General features: G+C 36.1%; 1 protein-coding gene across 2 annotated transcripts in view; it reads right to left on the reverse strand.

The window, feature by feature from the left end:
- Positions 1 to 9,855: 9,855 nt before the first annotated feature.
- Positions 9,856 to 18,964, reverse strand: part of LOC107265715 (patj homolog) — an 18,700-nt gene continuing 9,591 nt past the window's right edge. The window contains exon 6 of one of the 2 annotated variants that reach the window (XM_025082964.1): positions 9,856 to 10,161. In XM_025082964.1, coding sequence (XP_024938732.1) covers positions 10,122 to 10,161 — 40 coding nt within the window. In that variant the 3' untranslated portion in view covers positions 9,856 to 10,121. Of the gene's footprint in view, positions 10,162 to 16,993; positions 17,016 to 18,964 lie in introns of those variants that run through there. The other variant, XM_025082965.1, reaches the window with a different exon arrangement.

Below are 18,964 nucleotides of genomic sequence, written 5' to 3' on the forward strand. Positions count from 1 at the left end.
GATCTTATTGCTTATTTCTTATTATATTGCATTGTAGAATGGCCTTTAATAATGTTTGACTGATGGTAACAATAAGATTAACCCTTTGAAGCATACATTTTTCCTTACTTACGATTTACTTGCAATTTGGCACTCGTGGGTTTTTGGATTCGCTGATTACGAATCTAAACTAAAAATTCGGAAATTCAAAATGGCGTACTACAACCGCAACAGTCTCCCAATCCGATAACTGTTTACATTGTGCATTTACTAACATGTGGAATTTATGAATTTTTAACTTTTGTAATCAGCGACTTCGAATACTCGCGAATAGAGAGTATTATCAAAATCAAGTCACTTTTGGGATTTCGGGCGACCATTTTGAATCCGCTATCTTCAATTTTGTATTTTTTCTTACCTATTTGATTTTAAATTTGTATTTTTGCATCCAAAAAACCTCTTTCTATCAATTTTTGCTTCCTCATAGAGGAAGCTATGTGACGGTGGAAAATTTTCCTGTCGAGATTTTCATGTCGTCGAGAAAACACGTTTGGAGAAAATGTCCGGATGTATGTGTGTGTGTAATGCCCTCCCAAAATTCAAACGTGTATAACTCGAGAACGGTTTTAGCTATAGCCCCCCAATTTTGCAGGCATATGCAGCTCTATAATCCCTTCATTCACTTTAATTTTCGTCATGGTTCATGCTGCGGCTCGGATTTTATGTCGTTTTTAAATTTCCAAAAAAAGGACGTTATCACTCTAGCGATCGCAAATTTTCTGATAATCGTGTAAATAGTTCTTGAGAAAGAGATTTGTATCCAAGGTTGGTTGGTATTGCATTTGGGCCGAATCCATCGAGAAGTTTTGATTTTATATTTTGAATTTTTCGAAAAATTAAATTTATCAATATCACTCGCGTCAACTTTGACCGATTGAGCTCCAATTACCGAAAAGTATAGAGAAAAAAAAATATATATATATATATTTCCCTATATCATTTAGCCGTGATATGTCTCAAATTTGGCGGAGATCGAGAAAACGGATCTGATTATACATATATTCAAGTTTTTGACTTTCAGCCAATTCAAAAATATTAGGCCCGAAGAGATCATGCAAGAGATTTATCCTTAGATGCGTTCTCTACAGTATGAAGCACCCCAAGTTGTGAGAGGCATGGGGACTCACGTTAAACAAGCTGCAAGTTGAACCTTGCAATTTGCTTCCTCCGAATCGTAAGGAGTGTACGAAATCCCTATACGAGGATGCCAAGAATTTTAATTTTGCAATATGCTTCCTCTGAATCGTGGGTAGTAGATGAAAATTCATCTATGAGGAAGCCAAAGATTAAAAAAGAAATGAAAATGCTTCCTCATGTAAGGACTTCGTACACTACTTACGACTCGGAGAAAGCAAATTGCAAGTTTCAACTTGCAGCTTGTTTGTTTACAGTTTACCTGTTCAATTAGTAACAATTACATTTATTGCGTAAAAAGGTGTTTTTTTGAGAACTTTGTTTATTTTTAACACCCACTACATAGAATATAAAACCTTGATAGTCGTCTTTTTAGTAATAATTAAACTCCAAGGAATTTATATATGCATTTACAATCGTCGGCGTGCATTAAAAAAAATTTTTTAAAATAGTGAAAAACCATATTGAAATAGGTGAGTTACCGGTGTGTCACTATACTCGTTTGCTATTACATGTCTGTAACCACTTCTTTTAATTTCCCGAATATTTTATCATGTTATACGAACAGTGTGGTAGGCTTTGATAAAATAAATTATCACGATTATTTTGACAAAGAAAATAAGATAAGATTTAATGTAACGCTTAACGAAACTTGCAGACCATACCTAAGTAGGAACACCTAACGCTGAGAAATGGACCACGTTAGGTCCAATTCTGAAATGCCAAACTCTGATGAAGCTTCAACCAGGCCTTGGAAAGAATAATTATGTATCCTCACCGCCTAACTAAAGATATTCTTGTGAAGAATGTGTACTACTGATAGTCATTTGCGCACGTTGGGACTGGCTGTGACATCGCGGGTTACGGCTAACACTCACCGTGGCAAAAGGCCCAAGTTTTAAGTAAGGAAACTCCGCTTGTTGGTAGCTTCACATGTTCGCACACAAAAATCTCGAGATTGGCTATACGGTAGCAATTCCCAGTGGTACGCTGTAAATTTGACACATGTGCGCGACTTTCCTTGCGTGCCCTTTTTCTCGATTCTCATAGATGATTCTGAGCAACGGTGCGGATAGAGAACGGCAGAAGTGTGTCGAGATGCCATGACAGGCCATAAGCTATCACTGTCGATATCCACTTCGATTTTGTATATTTTCAACGAAATAATTAAAAGATTCATCTCTGCAGGAATCTCAAATATTTTATCGAAAGGCTTCGATGTGGTGTAATAAATTTATAAACAATACTTTCTATAATGACATTGCTCAGTACGAAGTTTTCTCGCTTTCAGCATCCTGTATATAACAACTCACATAGAAAAAGCCTCTTCCATTTCCCCTTAATGTTTCTCAGGTTTAATCTGTGCCATGAAATCGAGTAAGTACGTGAGTTCAATGTAAATGCAGTTGAATTGGTGACAATATTTTTTAAACAATATTTTTGCACGAACAAATACTTACTTGCCAAGCTTGGTTCGAGGATATCATCCCAAGTTTCACCCAGGTTAACTCCAAACCTAAATGCCAAAACTGATCGAAGCTTAGTCCAGACTCGATCCATTTGTTCATTCTCATTTGGGTAAACGCAAAGACATTATTAGTGAACCTTTAATTTCTCTTTTTCATTTCAAGCAAATGGAAATTAATTAGAGAATATTAACTTTTTTTTAACTGTACTCTCCGACACTATCAACGGATCGATAATAGAAGATGAAGTTATATGGGTGCAATTAAATTTTATGCAATAATTATTGTAAGCAATTGAATTAAATTAAAAACAGGATCTATTTAATTTTATACTCCCAAACTGTACTCTAAGCATCAATACAGCAAGCAACGATATTGTTCACATAAACTTTATAGACGACTGATTTAGTTGGTAGTAAATTTGTTAGCCACTGAGACTTCCCCTTTTTCTGTTCGTGTTATTGGTGTGTTAACTTCACCACGAAGGGTATAAAAGCTGACACATCACCGTCGAATAAATTAGTCTCGCCCCGATTGACGACTGACGATTCCGTGAAGTGTTCCTTCAATCTTGCTTCAATCTCGCACTAGCCCCGAGCTAGAGGCGAATTAGAGACGAGAGAATTAAGATTACATCTTTTGAGTCTGACTTTGAGACCAAGAAATAAAAGCACCTTTATGCCCCGCAAATGGAATTCTCGTATCCGACAACGAATGCGACTGGCAATGCTACGACGAGACAAAAAATATAACTCCTCCTTTCACTTTTTTCCTGCACAATCGTTCTGAAGACAGCGCGGACTACCTACTCCAGCTGTCGGCCAACCATCGAATTCGTCACCCGCCCTTCGGGCCCTTTGGACATCCACCTTCGCATCAGAGCTCATCCCACAGGACACGTTCTTCTGGCTATACGGTAGACCAGTGGTTGTTCGAACATCGTTCCTTCATCGACTTTATCAGCCTGATCCTGGCACCGACTTTCGAAGTCAGTCGATGTTTTGCCAATCTAAAAATCAAGGGAGACACGACCCGATTTCAAGAATTGGTCCAAAAAGGTCTCAACGTCAGCTTCTTGAACTATTCGGTCGACCTTAATGTGTGACAAATATTACGCGACCACAAGCATTACAAGTTAGTATGCATAATTAAAGGTAAACGCATACAATTCCGCACTTCCGCACGTCTGTACAGTTTATCAACCTGCAATCCTATTATCGGCCATCTGCATTTACTGGATATCTAATAAGGTCCAGTAGTAAAAATTTTATTATGGAAATCGAGGGCCTCTATAAGTCCTAAGCAAGGCCTGTATAGGCCCAGTGGGGTCTAGTCCGATCCTGAACTTGCGGAAGAACGTTGCTACTAGAGTTCTAATTAGTAAATAAGATTTTATATTAAACTTTAGACATGCATAATCTATTATTTTACCCCTTTCTTTAAGGGTGCCGACTGTAGTCAGTGGCCATGCGACAACCTGTGTGTACGGGTGCCGACTGTAGTCGACATTTATGCGACGACCTGTGACGACTCTCCTTACTAAGAATTATAATTTGATATATATGCTCTTAAAAAGTTTACAACATACAAGAGAATCCCAAGGTGGCGCTGAAAGACGACACCGAATACTACCGACGTGCAATGCGCACATTTTGCGGCGCGGTGCCCCGTTCAGTGGCGTCACTCTAATGGAGCGGATCGCCGTAACGAAAGGGTTAATTAATTAAATGAGAGATCAGTTTTAAAAATTTTACTCAAAACGACCATTTTTACCGTAATCCTTGAAAAGTATGGACACGCACTGCTATCAGAAGAAATTTGGAATACGTCGCCCATCTCAGGGTACTGATAAAATTTATTTGATAATTCTGCTAGATGAGAATTTTACATTGAATAAAGAGAAACAAAATATTTTCAGTGTTTCTCTGTCATTCTCATATGCTTTGTACATTCACAGTGCAGAAAAGCGAACGCAAATAACAGTTTACGTCACTTTACAGGATATTTCATTTGGAGCACGTTCCGCACATTTGAAAGAAATAACAGGAAAACTGGAATGCGCCATAACATAGAGACCACAATACGATGCATCAATACGTGCACGTGCATAGATTGAAAAACAGAAATGAAAAAAAAAAAAGGAAATCAACCCGAAAATTCTTTCTGCAGTCGCCGTCACGTGAAAACGCGTTAACGAGTACTTGATGGCAAAACTGATCAACGTCATACCCACTAGACCTTTTCATTGGTCTCCGTAATAACGACGTAAAAATTCATTAAAAAGTAGACACTGTGTATCCGTAAACTTTATCATGGAAGGGACGAAGTGAAAAAACTTTTTATTTTTGTCTATAATCTTCCTCTCGTGCCTCGTTAGTACGATGTTTCTACAACGCTAATATTACAAACATTCACATTACACAACCGTTATTCAAGAAACATTTCGCAGAAGTCCAAAAAAACATGAATGGAAATTGATATCGAAGAAAATAACGTAAAGATATGAAGAGAAAAGATGGAAACGAAGTAGGAAAAGAAACTGATTCCTCTGAAGTCTCGAAAGTTTCTTCAGCTTCCTGTAACAACGTGATGCATTCTAAGTAGGCAGTTGGCCAACTGTTTGATATGCGAAAAGATCTGCACTGCGAAAATTGGACAATATTACTTCATTGCAGGCATACGGAACGTTGGGTTACCCTGCATCTATTCTTAGATGTCACCATATCGATTACCCAATACTTCCGCGCACGTATGCGTCCGAGCATGGAAAAGACACGTCAATGGAAACGTCTGGATTTACTACTTTTTTTTATTTCTCAGGACACGCTAAAAGCAGTTGTATTTTTACAACGCCTTCCGAGTCAATAAATTGCATGATGTCTGCGCGGAAAAGCCATTTCCTTGAAAAAACTAACTGGCGTTCATCGAACTTAGAAGGCGAGTGAATCGACTAGAATCCAAACGAGCCGGCGAAATCGCTTATTTTTGTAACTCAAATCTAGCAAGGCGAAAGAAATATCAGATGATAAAAGCGATAGCATCTAAAAGGTTATCGCAACAGCAATAAGAAAGACGCAACGGCGAATAAACATGATCAAATATAGGGTGCAAATGTGATGTCCATGTAGTCAATTTTCGGAGAAATTATAATATAATTATGATAGAAGAATTCCCACGTAAATAATTGCATTATACATCGAAAAATAAGGCGTCTGAGTGGAATTATTTATTTGCACGACCACCTATTTTCCAGAATAATGTCAGTTTCTTGGTACAGTCGGATTCCAGCCGATATAATAGTTTACTGTAGAAGTAATGAAAAATTCAACGACTACTTTCCATCGCAGAGACGGAATTTTCCTTGATTTTCTCTTTAAAAAACGACTGAAATAGACAATAGATGGTGTATTTTTTTTATATTATCTCGATCAACCTTTCTGTGATTCAAGGAGAAGAAGAGCTTCTACGCGGACATGTTATCTTGTTCCGTTGCCTCTTTAACGTGATTGATTTTTAAGGTTATATTATAACCAAATTCTAAAGGCTCAAACACAAAATGTTTATACTAATATACGATTAGAGTGTCAAAAGCAAAATCTATTCTTAATACCATCAAGATGAAGGACAATCGTTAAGAAATAAAGTAGACAATAAAAAGTATTAAATCGCGATTGAACATAATAAAACCCATGTACCTAAATAAAAAAAAAAAACACCCATGTACCTTGCGCCAATAACACACTTCCACTAACATTAATATTGGAAAACATTGAATGTTATACAGAGAGAATTTAGATTATTAGGTACAATTTCAAATAACGGTAACATGATCAAATAAATCATAACAAATCCATGCCATTATTGACGTAGAACTTTCGAACTATTGATAAGCTTTTTCACTGCAATAATATACAGGATGTCAGGTATGAAGCGCAATAGAGTAGTACCGTTGCATTCCTTGGCAAATTCTAAGGGATACGTGTTTTTGCGTTTTTGATTTCACGTATCAAAATTACGAGATAACCGACTTTGAAGTTGCAGTAATGGTAACCAATGAGAATAGTTTTAGATGGAGCGTGGAAGGGGAAGTCCGGCCTAGCCACTGACGACGCCAGCCAGCCTGCAAGCCGTGGTTACACTAGGCCAATAATATTACCAGTACCTTAGCGTTCCTGTTTATCTGCATGTAATTGAATCAGACACAATCATGCTCACAGTACTGGCAGTGAATTTCGAAACGTATCCTTCTAATGAACCGAAATTATCGACCCGTGATAAACGTTAAGAGTCGATATAGTTCTAGTCGCGATCCTAACGTGTCACCAAATTCGCTGTGTATTCCCACCTGTACATAAAGTAGTCCTCTCGCTTACGAGCCAGCTACTCGTCAATTTCGTTTAATAACCTGTAAACCGAACGGACGGTAGCGGTCTCGCTTATACCTAAGGTACGTGTGCGACCATAATAACTCGTTAAAATTCTAAATATAAGAGTGTAACAATTTGTATTATACTTAAGGCGATAAGGGCCAACAAATCAGGAGCCAGTGTCCCAGAATCCATGGACTTTAATAAAAGAACAAAGGAATATATCTGGAGGAGCTGAGCTATAAAACCATACGGACTATCGTAGGGATAAGATGGCGATGCTGATAGAAAACTCATAATGTGGGACGGACGATTTCTAATCCCGATAACTTGACGAAGTATCGTTATTGTGATTTTACGTATCTATAGAAACAATAAAGATATTTGAGGTGCAAACGTTAGGTGACTCACCCGGTATATAGATTTGTAAAAAAAATACAGGGTATATATTTGGAATATTACAATTGGCGCCCTACGTTTAGGCACGAAAAAGGATTTGTCTTTTTTTAGTGAACTCATATTTCGTATACTTCGCAATTTGTTGTCGTATGATAAATGTGATCATGAAACTAATATGAACGTGAAACATTCTCCAGCAAGAACTGGAAATCAATTGTTGAAAATCAAAGTAATGAATTGCCAGCTAAAAAGCAAAGAGTGTCATTACAGAATCACCACGCGATAGTGACTCCGGTGTGTCTATTGTAGAGAGGCTCGCTGAGCATTGAGAATTGGAAAAATATTTCCAAGTCAAAGATGTTCCAAATGAAATAAAGTTAAATATTGTAGAATCAGGTTTATCCGGACAGGCATTAAGTTGGTTGGTTGTCCGAAGAGAGGATTTTCGTAACTATCAACATTTTGAACAGTTGTTTGAGTCGGAATTTTACTCGCTCCCAGTTAGAATCCGTGTGAAAAATTGGTGGCAGGAGAGAAGATACCGAAGTTCAGAAGGAAGTTTGTTGCCTTATTTTTATGATCAAGTCATGGGAGCGCAATATTTATCACCGAAGATAGGGATATACAAAATGCACTACGCAATCATTCGACAGTTACCTATGCGCGTTAAAGAGATCCTAGTGGCGATAAACTACGCTGATACTACTGTAATTGTATGTACAAGCGTTAAAACAGTTGGACAAGTCTCGCAAATATGATTCTGAGCGAGAAAAATCGAGGACTTAATAATCGGGATCACGCTAATGATCGTTCAATCTAAAGAAATTAATAAAATTAGCGGGAATGAAAATAATAGAAGCAACGCAAATGCTAAGAGGAAACGATCGAATATATGCAAAATAGGGGGATTGCTAATAACACGGAACAGACTATTGAAGACACTGCGTGGAAATGTGATGAGGAAAGATATATGACAATGACACTTCCTGATACTCGGTTCCGTCCACCTGCGAATAACTCTGAGAATAACCCGAATAAGGCTTTAAACTAGTGAGGGATGCGGTAGGTTATGGTTCGTCATCGCCCCAATATTCGTACGATTTTCTTAATCAAATTGAAGCGGACCTAATAAAGTAGTCAAATTCAAATAAAGAGCGTAGTAATAAAGCGTGCTTACATGACTTAATGACGGTGCAAGGATATGTCTATACAGCACTAGTTGACAGTGGGAGCCAGCTCACTTGTATTTCCGACGGATCCTACCAACAATTAACGAAACTTTGCAATTTACCTGAGCTGCCAGTAAAAAATGTGCAAGTCATTACAGCGGTAAGAAAAATGACAACAACGATTAAGAAATAAGTTGTTTTGTCATTGTACATTGGAAAAACGCGATATGAATATATTTTTCTAGTAACTCCGGATTTAACGTCATCAATTATTTTAGGAAACGACTGGTTGAATAAGCATCGGGAAATATTGAATTATAATAATAGATCGGTAATGCTCGGCGAGTTTGTCATTCCGTCGGAATTAGTTGTATTTGGTGGTACGGCCAATCAAAAATTATCTATTTCTCGTTTAAATGATATAACTTGTATTATTATAGAAAATGGATACATCCTTAATCGAAAGATATCATTCCTCATAATATCCAATGTAACACACGCACAAGCACTCTGACTCGTCCGTAGGCAATCTTTATTAATGCCGAGTAGTAAATATTTACTAGTATTAACTACTTTCGTAAGACTTACGAAATCTTCCGTAGTTCAATTATAGATACAGTAGTAACTATTAGTATATACTAATTACTTATACAGAAAATACTGGACCCTCAATATTAAGTACGATATCTGAATAGTTAATATTATGGTGCCAATAGTGACTACTGGGTCCCCTGTAATGGTTTTCGGTAAGGGGAAATATTCAATTATAGGTTAGTATTGTTGATCGTAAAACGGCCACGGAAGATTTAATTAAAACAAAGTGGCTACCAGACATTAGTGGGCTTCTGTTAATTTGCTGTTTCGGGTTTTCCGTTTCCAGCTATCACGCGCAATAACTACTCAACTTGTATGCCCTTAAATTTACCCTTAAGTCCTTAAGCAAAATATGCAATTGATTCTTCCGTGATCTTAACTAATTACTTAGGACAATTTATTTATGTTGTATTTCGTCTTATACATTTTGTACAGTCGTTTAATTCCATTTTAACGGATACTGTGAATTTATAAAGACGACCACTTTTTATCAATTAATTATTCTGTTTTTTCACATACGTACAGATTATAACTTCTTTCTCTAGAATATTACAAATTCTTTCTATATACATAAAGGGAAATCCATACCCTGCTTGTAAGGTGTATATTCTTCGCAATAGATGATTGATCCAAGTAAAAATGACTAGATCTCGAAATGAAAAATTATAATTTTACTTCCATATCACGTATGGCTGACATGCAGTGAAGTTCAACCTTGAAATTCGTTATATGTGGTGGGATGATCGCCATTGCGAATGGTTTAAGATTTTCAAATAATACATTCAGGAAAAATAACTCTCGGAGTCAATAAATGGGTTTAATTAATTATCATATTGTTGCTCCAATTTATATTTCACGATTGAAAATGTTAAAATATCAAAGAGATCTCAGAACAGTCTCGCACTCATCTCTTTGGTCTCGATGAAATAATTCTCCTTTCGATTAAGTATCAGTCAAGGCTTTGCATCAATTTTACGTCTCACTGAAGTCCCCCTATAGCATTAATCAAAGGGTCCATTGTCAGACAGATTGTGATTTCACGTCCAAGCAGCAAAAAATGACAATGTATTTTGTTGTTTGCGTAATTAGCTTGAATCTAATATTATCATGTATCACAAGTCCCAATTACTCAAGGTATACGCACTAAGGTCTTTTTTGTAACGAATTCTCGAAGAATATCCCGTAACGTGTCGCCAGAGGGCACCTTAAAATATTATTTTTGTGACAAATGACAATAAAATTACCTAAAAATTTAAAATAGTGACGTCATAGGTATCTAAAATATTTTCAAAGAAGGGGTAACCTATTAAAAAATATTTTTGAAGCAGGTTAACAGTGTCATCTTTCGTAAAAAAAAAAAAGACCAGACGGGCTTTTCTTTAAGCATTCGTTACAAAAACTGTTTTATCTAGCTGGTACGAATGAATATAAGACTCGTGGGATTGGTGGACTCATCTAACGGCTCGTATACCCAACTTCACACTCGTGTCATATACTTATTCGTACTAGCCAGATAAAGTAGTATTGTCTGTTATAATTCTATTTAACGTATCGAATAACTGTGAAGTAGCTCATATCACAAGAATATTAAATTCTAATGAAAAGCAATTCCATTAAATCCACTATAATATGCATTGATTGGAAATCATTATTTACTTGATTCATTTGTTACAAAGTTTCAATAAACTGTATAAATTAGTAATTTCAACCTTACACTTTTTTTTAAATCAAAATTGAACGTAATATCATATCCACGAAGTATACATTTCAGCGAATCTATTGGATATTTCTTTCAAGTGGGAGAAGGTACTTGAGAAGGTACGACTATAAAAACAAATCCAACTAATCCATATGAAATTTTGTTATGTTCTTGGCAGGTACATAATCTTTGTGCGAGCAAAGCTACTAAAAGATCGATCGTTCCGTTTCTGAGATATTCGTAGTGAAAATATTCGCAGTCATTTCGGCTACTGAACCGTAAAGATTCATGCACTTTTTATAAAATTATTTCACATCGAAAATAACTACCAGTTTTTTAATCGAGATTGTTGGAATTATTTTTTCAACTTATTACAATTATGTGTAAGCAATATGCAGTGTAAAAATTATAAAATTTACATATCTCTATCTTCGGCTTGGTTCAATAATAATATGTTACGTAGCAAATATTTTTGACTGACATTATACTGTTTATTCACGAAAAGAAGGAAACTACTATATACTATAGGAAACAGTCATATTTCCTTAATTCGAATCAATATCTGTTTAATTATTTCACATATATATCGGATTATTCATACCCAATTCTGGTAACACTATGTTAGGTGGTGCGTTTGGGGGGAATTTTCTGGGTAAACAAATATTTGTACTCAACTTTTTTTAGCCTAATGCAGTAAACAGGAAATTGAAAAAAGTAATAACGTAATACATGATTGATCAAAATTCTGAGGTCTAAGAGACCACGTCAACTGACGTAATATAAAAAGGATGTTGCAAGCTGATATTGTACAGTGATAGCGTTGCATTAAGATTATTAAAAAAAAAAAAAAACATTCGCGCGAATTATGTCACCAAAGGAATCAAACAATCTCCAGCGTGAGATGATCTCTCGCTCCATATGAAGTCCCTCATCCAGTCGATCGGATATAACCAGTAACTTAATATAGCTCAGCCGTGTCGTTAACCGATGACACTCGTTAAGCTGCCTCCCGTGCTCGCTATGAGCCAACCCCAAAATCATTGTGGACTAATCAATTAGCCGAGCTGCTTTCAACGCAGCTCGTCACCGACTCGTGGCCCAATAGTAGTCGAGATAGATTGATTACGCAACTCGAGATACACGAGTACTCACGATTAGAGGTTCTAAGCTTTCAGTAGAGTATCATCTTTCTCCCTCGATAAGGTTAACAAAGGGTACGTCGTTCCGAAAGTCACTGCCAGTATTACGAGTATCGTTGTGCCTTTGTTTACTTGAATGCAACAAAACGAGAAACGCGGGCAATGAATTTCCGAGTGTACAATACATTCGCAGTCACGCAAAGTCCGAATGACAAAAAGATTAACTAAATACATAGATTTGAAAAAAACTGCACAATAAAAAAAAAATCAATTTTTGAACAAAACGCCCAATGACATTTTTATGGTCATTGATTATAAATCTGTACTCAAAATAACGAAATTCCAAAATATCCAAAGTGGCGATACGAAATAGATAAAGAATAGACTTTTTAATTATTGGTACATTAGTAGGTGCACCATTTTGACCTTTATGTATTTTTATTTATCGCATCACAGAATGCACACATTTTAGTAAATTTTCAAAGACAAAAATTTTAAAGACGATTGAGCCTCTCGCGTCAGGATGTAAAGTTTCGCATTAGCCTAAATGCAATAACTGGATGCTCCGCCCGAGTAGTGCGAAAAACCACGAGAAAACGTAATAAAAAAAAAATCTCTGGCATTTGCCAGTGTATTTCGCGTGCAAACATGTAACATTTATTGAGCGAGCAGCATTTCCGTAATGTGGAGCCATGCAAGCGTAATAGCTCTTCTGCATATCTAGACATTTGGGGAAACATAAAGTGCCAGAGCAAAAATTCTCTCACGAATTCCAGTAATACGTTTTTCTTCATTTTCTTTTTCGCTGTTTTACTTCGTCCGCTAAATCGCCCTAACAACCCGTATAAATACATATGTAGAGCTGAAAGTAGCAGATTTGTGTTTCAACTAAATGCAAAAGTAAAAAGAAGGATTTTCAAGAGCTTATCGATATTATCGTTGCCAAAAGTTTCCTCGACGAGCAACATTAATTGGTTCAAGGAGAAACCGGTAACGGGCAACTTGAACTTCTTCACTATTGAAAACAAGTCGTATCGCTGGCACCCGATAAACTCCGTTTCTCTTTATTAAAAAATTCCGTTTAATTGATGATACTAGTAGCACTCCCGATATTGTTATCCTTATCACGAACCAACCCCTTACTTTTCTTTAATACGGTCGCCAGAAAGGACAAAGGGTGCTGTGTCAAAGCAATTATTCATCGAATACAGGAAGTGACCAAGTTTTGATAAAGCGAATCGCCCTGTTCGCTTAAATACAATTAATTCAAATGTTCGCAGCACATTTAAACGATACAAACGCTTCTTCCAATTTCATGTAAATATTTTACCATTCGTTTCAATATTCAAGACCATCCATTTCCTCGTTATTTATGATTTTCAATTACTAAAACTTCACCGCTACCGTCGATATATCCGTTTCAAGGAATGGAAAAATAATAAAGCAAAAACTTAAAAGAATAATACAAAGATGATTGTTTTACGGGGACCAGATAGCAATACACAAACTGAAAAAAAAAACAATTTCACTGCGTATCATAGAACGCAGTGAAAACCCCATTCTTTCGTAACGACGGCAAACGTAGTAATTTATGCATTACCCGTGACTATCATATTCGTCGGCCTATGAATTCGTGTCATACTCAATAAGCGTCCTGCTGACGCTACTACACAAATTCGAAGATTCATTGATCAAATTTGTCCTTTCTGTGCACAAAACTGAAACCACATTCACCTCGAAATTGCATGGAATTAAAATATGTAGATATAACGGATTGTACGAAAGTTAGGTCTCCAATATAAAGTAAAACATGACGAATATGTTTGTTCACTTTAATGTAAACATGGATTTTTTTGTCTTCCGATTTACTTGATACAAAATTATTGTTTCAATATAACAGTGCATCTTCTTACAGCAATGGTAATGACTAAAAGTGAAACCCAGGGAAAAATAAATAGTAAATAAAATACCAGAAAAAAAAATAATACTATAAAAAACATCAGATTATTAAATTTTTAAGCGATCAAAAGTCTAAGGAAAGTCACTGACTTATCCTAAAGAGAGATAAAAGCCCAATAAATGATTGAATTCAACAAATATATTAACAACAGCTATTTTCATATGGCAAGAAACAGAACACGCCGGGATACACTATATTAGTGTTAATTTTTATAGTTCATCACGAGAAAATGAGCTAAGCCTACTACGCGAATGCAACGCGCGTTACGTTAAAACTTATGACAATACTTGATTATATATTACATATCGTGCAAGAACGTATAATTACTTCTGCATTACCACGTGATTCAGTACTACGTAAAGAATATGCAGTTAAAACTAGAAAAGCCACTAGTCAATATTATTCATAGCGTATTGCGCTGGTACTGTCGTATTATCATTATTTCCTGTCGATAAATCTTCGAGAACAGCAATAGCAAATTCTAAGGACATTGGAATGCTTTTATTCATCCTCACCACTCGTTATTGTATTCTCTGGTTTCTCTGTATACCTAGTTGTACCATCAACTGAAATCGATAGATTCAACAAAAAAATTGCACAAAGATTAGTAACTATAAATTAAATCGAAATTTACTACTAAAGTATAGCATCCCGTACCGAAAAAAAAAGTTCATATGAAAATGTAAAGTTTCAGCAAAGTATACGCAAGGAAACTCTTGGATAAATCCATAAACCCAAATATTATTGACTTACACTAATCTCATGACTGCATGTTATGTCGATCAATTTCCTGCCACTCGTTTTATGGTTCACGGTAAACATCCTGATAGATTTCCAGAAGAACGAGCGAAATATAAAGAGCTGGGACGGGAAGATGGTAAAAGGATACGGGAGGAGGTCCAGGGGGAGAACGACGACGGAGAAAGGGTGCAGGGCATCGGTTGACGAAAATTTATCGGAAATCGAGCCGTTCTGAGGTTAGGTCGACTCCTCGTAGATTTTTTTACGGATAGGAGGAGCAGACGCCATTCCCGTAAAATCTCGCTACACACTAACACAGTTTGATTGAATCTAGGTCTGCTGGCGTCTAGCAATAATACACGAACGAGATAGGCGAAGAGAGATGAAACTAAAGTAGAAGGAAAAGGACAGAGAGAAATACAAACGTCGTATTACGATTTGCCGTTTTATCGGTGTCCCGAAGAAAACCAGGAACACTGGGGATACCGAGAAGAACGTTTCTTAAAATCCTAAAAAGTTGTGCCAGAGGCGATCAACGTCCCACATATGATCAAAGGTGTGCTTCTTTCTCCTTCTATCTTTCTATACGGTTTCTTCCTGAGTTATCCAGGATGCGATATGATAGGTACCTGCGAGAAATAAATACTACGTGCATGTGAGGACGTAAGATACGTGAGCCAATTATTTTGAAGTTAGCCAACAGAAATTTATGAAACACCAGGCAAACTTCATATCCAGAAACTAATCCACGTTCAGGGGGTCATTGACGCATAATTTCGTTAGTCTCGTTTCCGGTGACTACCTTCCACTGTGAGAAGCGCTGTTCATACTGGGTTTCCGGTTCCGTGGCCCTTAATGAAGATGCCATTCGGTGGTTCAAATGCGTCCACTCAGTCTCATTGAAAAAAACTCCAAAAAAATAAAACAAAGGAGTAGATGGGCAAGATTAAAAACAGGGGGTGAAAATATACACTTCCGCAAAATAAAAGCATAAAAGCAGCCATTAGGGGGTGAACAAATTTATTATGTTAGGTTAAGTTAGGTTAGGTTATAAAAATTAGTAACAAAACGTTGACAATGAAAAACACGTAACAACGTATATGCTTTAATAGTGGCATTAAGGAATCATTAATTATGTTTCTAAAAACGGTGATTTATAGTTTGACGACTTTTATTGAAATATAACCATTAAGGTTTATCATACTATTTTCCAAACATGTTTAATATTCTACTTTAAATCAGTTAATATCATATGTATAACCTCTATGCGTGAACATATTTTTTTGACAAATCGAAGATAATAAACTCTCTAATAAACCACCCCTTGTTACGCGTACAATTTTTATTACGTAATGTGAATGTGCATAGTTTTGCTATAAAATATATTTCATTTCTCTATTTGGGCATAAATTTCCGTGATTTAATGGAAGGCTGCGCGTGATTTATTAAAGATTGCATTGCTTGCAAACTGTAAGAAAAAACATTGAACTCGTATACCGACTACAGGTTCTCTTGATAAGTAATTAAATTTACACAAAAGTACTAGAATTAAATGTCACTAAAATGAAACAAATTAATGTAATCGTCCAATTCGTTCAATAGCAAATGAGGGATTAGCCGTTTAGCGCGGACAATAAATAGTTTTATAGTTTTGCTATTATTAGTTAATTCTGCCTACATATATGTATACAAATATGAAATAAAACTTTTTGTACCATGAAATATATTTTTAAAACTTCTAAAAAAAAACACCTTTTCACCAGATTTACACCCCCAGATTTAAGACAGCAAACTGACGGCTTCAGGCAGAAGAGCGAAACAATGACGGATTTTTGGATGAATAACTTTTAGGCAGATTTAACTCCAGTGAACCAAAGCAAATAAATGGCAAACTTTAGATACATACGGAATAATGAATGTAACATTTTGCGTTATTCCATTCTGCCAAGAACTAGACATTTTTATTTCACTGCCGTATTTTTCAGGATACCGAAAAGAAACTCAGCATTCGGCCGAATACCCGCCACTCTCCAGCCATATTTCTGCCACTACTCCACCAACCGTGATCTGTCTGTTTTCAGCCAAAAATATGTTACACTCACGCTACAGCTTACCAAAATTGTTGTCCCGGAAAATAGTTTAAATACTCCGTAAATGCTGTTCATACTTTATTAATACTCATATTGTAACAAAAAAAGATACAATTATTCAAGATTTAAAAAGCACTCCAGTGCATTCCGTTGCGAAGGGTCCCTTTCATTTGTCAGGAAGGGCAGCTGCCCGAGCGCCATTTGGACCCTATCAGGCACTGAAACCGTAACCGGAACCGAAATCGAAAACCGATAATAACCGGAAAATTGAAAAACCTAAACCGTAACCATTAATTGAAATTTTCGAAATGTCACACCCAAAATTGTAACCCAAAACGTGAAATTACTAAAATGGATAAAAAACCGAAACCGAAACTATTAACCGAAACGTACTTTAATTGAACAATGTTTTCAGGAAAAGTATTTGGCTGGATTGTATGGATCCATAAAAAATTGGACTGATAAATTATAACAAACAACAAATCAACAATAACTGGCAAACTCAATAGTGTAAGCAAATTTAGTTCACAGTACTTCTAGAATTAGGATTAAAATTATATCAGAAGCAGTGTAGTTAATCTCGTGAATAGCGAGCTGACCTAGAGATCTTTTGATCTCGAGTTCGATTCCGACGTTAGTCTATTTTTGCTTCCTCATAGAGGAAGCTATGTTTTCATGAAACATTTTTTTTTTTTTTCAAAATTTTCATGTTAGAATACTTAACACGGTCTAAAACGTCAAGAAAAGTAGTTTAGAAAAAATGTCCGTGCGCGCGCGCGCGCGCGCGCCTGCAGGGCTTCGAAAATTCAATTGCCTCTTACTCAGTAACCGTTAGAACGATCAGACTGAAATTTGGCACGCAAGTAAAGTAGATACCCCTCTTTAAATGTTGCGATTTTTAATGAAATATATGCAGCCATTCAGATTTTGTCATTTAAAATTTTTTGAAAAAAGGGCGTGGTCGCTCTAACTTTCGTAAAGGTTTGACGATTTAGCTAAATAGTTCTTCATAACTAAAGATACGTTCAATGTTGTTTGGTATTGAATTTCGACAAGATCGCTAAAGCGGTTCAGATTTTACGTGGTTTTGAAATTTTCAAAAAATTATCGTTATTGCATCAGCTTCCGCAAAATTTAAGGAAGTCAGCCAAAACTTTGTACATAGTGAAAATATGATGCAACCGTGTTTGTTACGGCGTTTCGTAGCCGTGTGTAACGTGGTTAGTTTTTTTTAGATTATACATTTTTTATTTTTTATTCCTGTAAGTACCAAAGTTCAATTGTACATAACTCACGAAAATAAATCAAAGAACTTCCTCATAGTGGAGGCTTTGTGAACGAAGGAAAAGAATCAAGAAGCAAAGTGTAAGATTCTACTTTGCATCATTGTGATAGAAAAAACCAAGTAAAATAATGAGGAAGCAACTTGCAAGGTTTTACATTTCAGCCTTGTTATTTTATTTCTCTGTCATACCTTTTCATAGTAACAAATAACAATTGTACTTAAAATTTGATAGTGTCCTCATTCGTAATTTGAATAAATGTGATTCTTTAATAATACTATAAATTTATAGGACGCTAGAATTATAACACAATTGCACCATTGTTCCTTAAGAATGTTTTGCGGCCGATTATTGGCCGACTCTGAGAGAAATTTTTCAGAATTACCAATGCTACAACCATGCTATAATTCTAGCGTCCTATTCTATAGCGTATCTCAACTGTCATTCGAATCTGGTGAAAACGTAACCACCATTCGCTATTCGCTACATGACACCCGATAGTTTAGTACGTTTTTAAAATGATCACTGCGTAACATAGACCCGGGGAGATGAAATACTGCGCACTAATACATAACCAGCTTGTCGCCTTATCTATGCTTTATCTACATTGACTGTCCTTAAAAAAATGTCTCCCAATCAACGGCATCGGGCAATAAGTAGTAAGCAACAACCAATGAGTGAAAGAAACATCAAGTCCAGACTTCATAAATCATACCTCGTCGTTCTATTAGAAATCATTTTTACATTTCTATTAGTCTCTACCTCTTGCAGTCTGCCTGCTGCATTTCTTATTTATCTGCTACATTCTTACTGGTTGCCCTAAAATATAATCCAATGACAGGTTGCACTTTTTGAAAAATCCAGAAAAGGTGGGCATGATAGCC

Source organism: Cephus cinctus, unplaced genomic scaffold (genome assembly GCF_000341935.2).
Source record: "Cephus cinctus unplaced genomic scaffold, Ccin1 Ccin1_scaffold0231, whole genome shotgun sequence".
NCBI lineage: Eukaryota > Metazoa > Arthropoda > Insecta > Hymenoptera > Cephidae > Cephus > Cephus cinctus.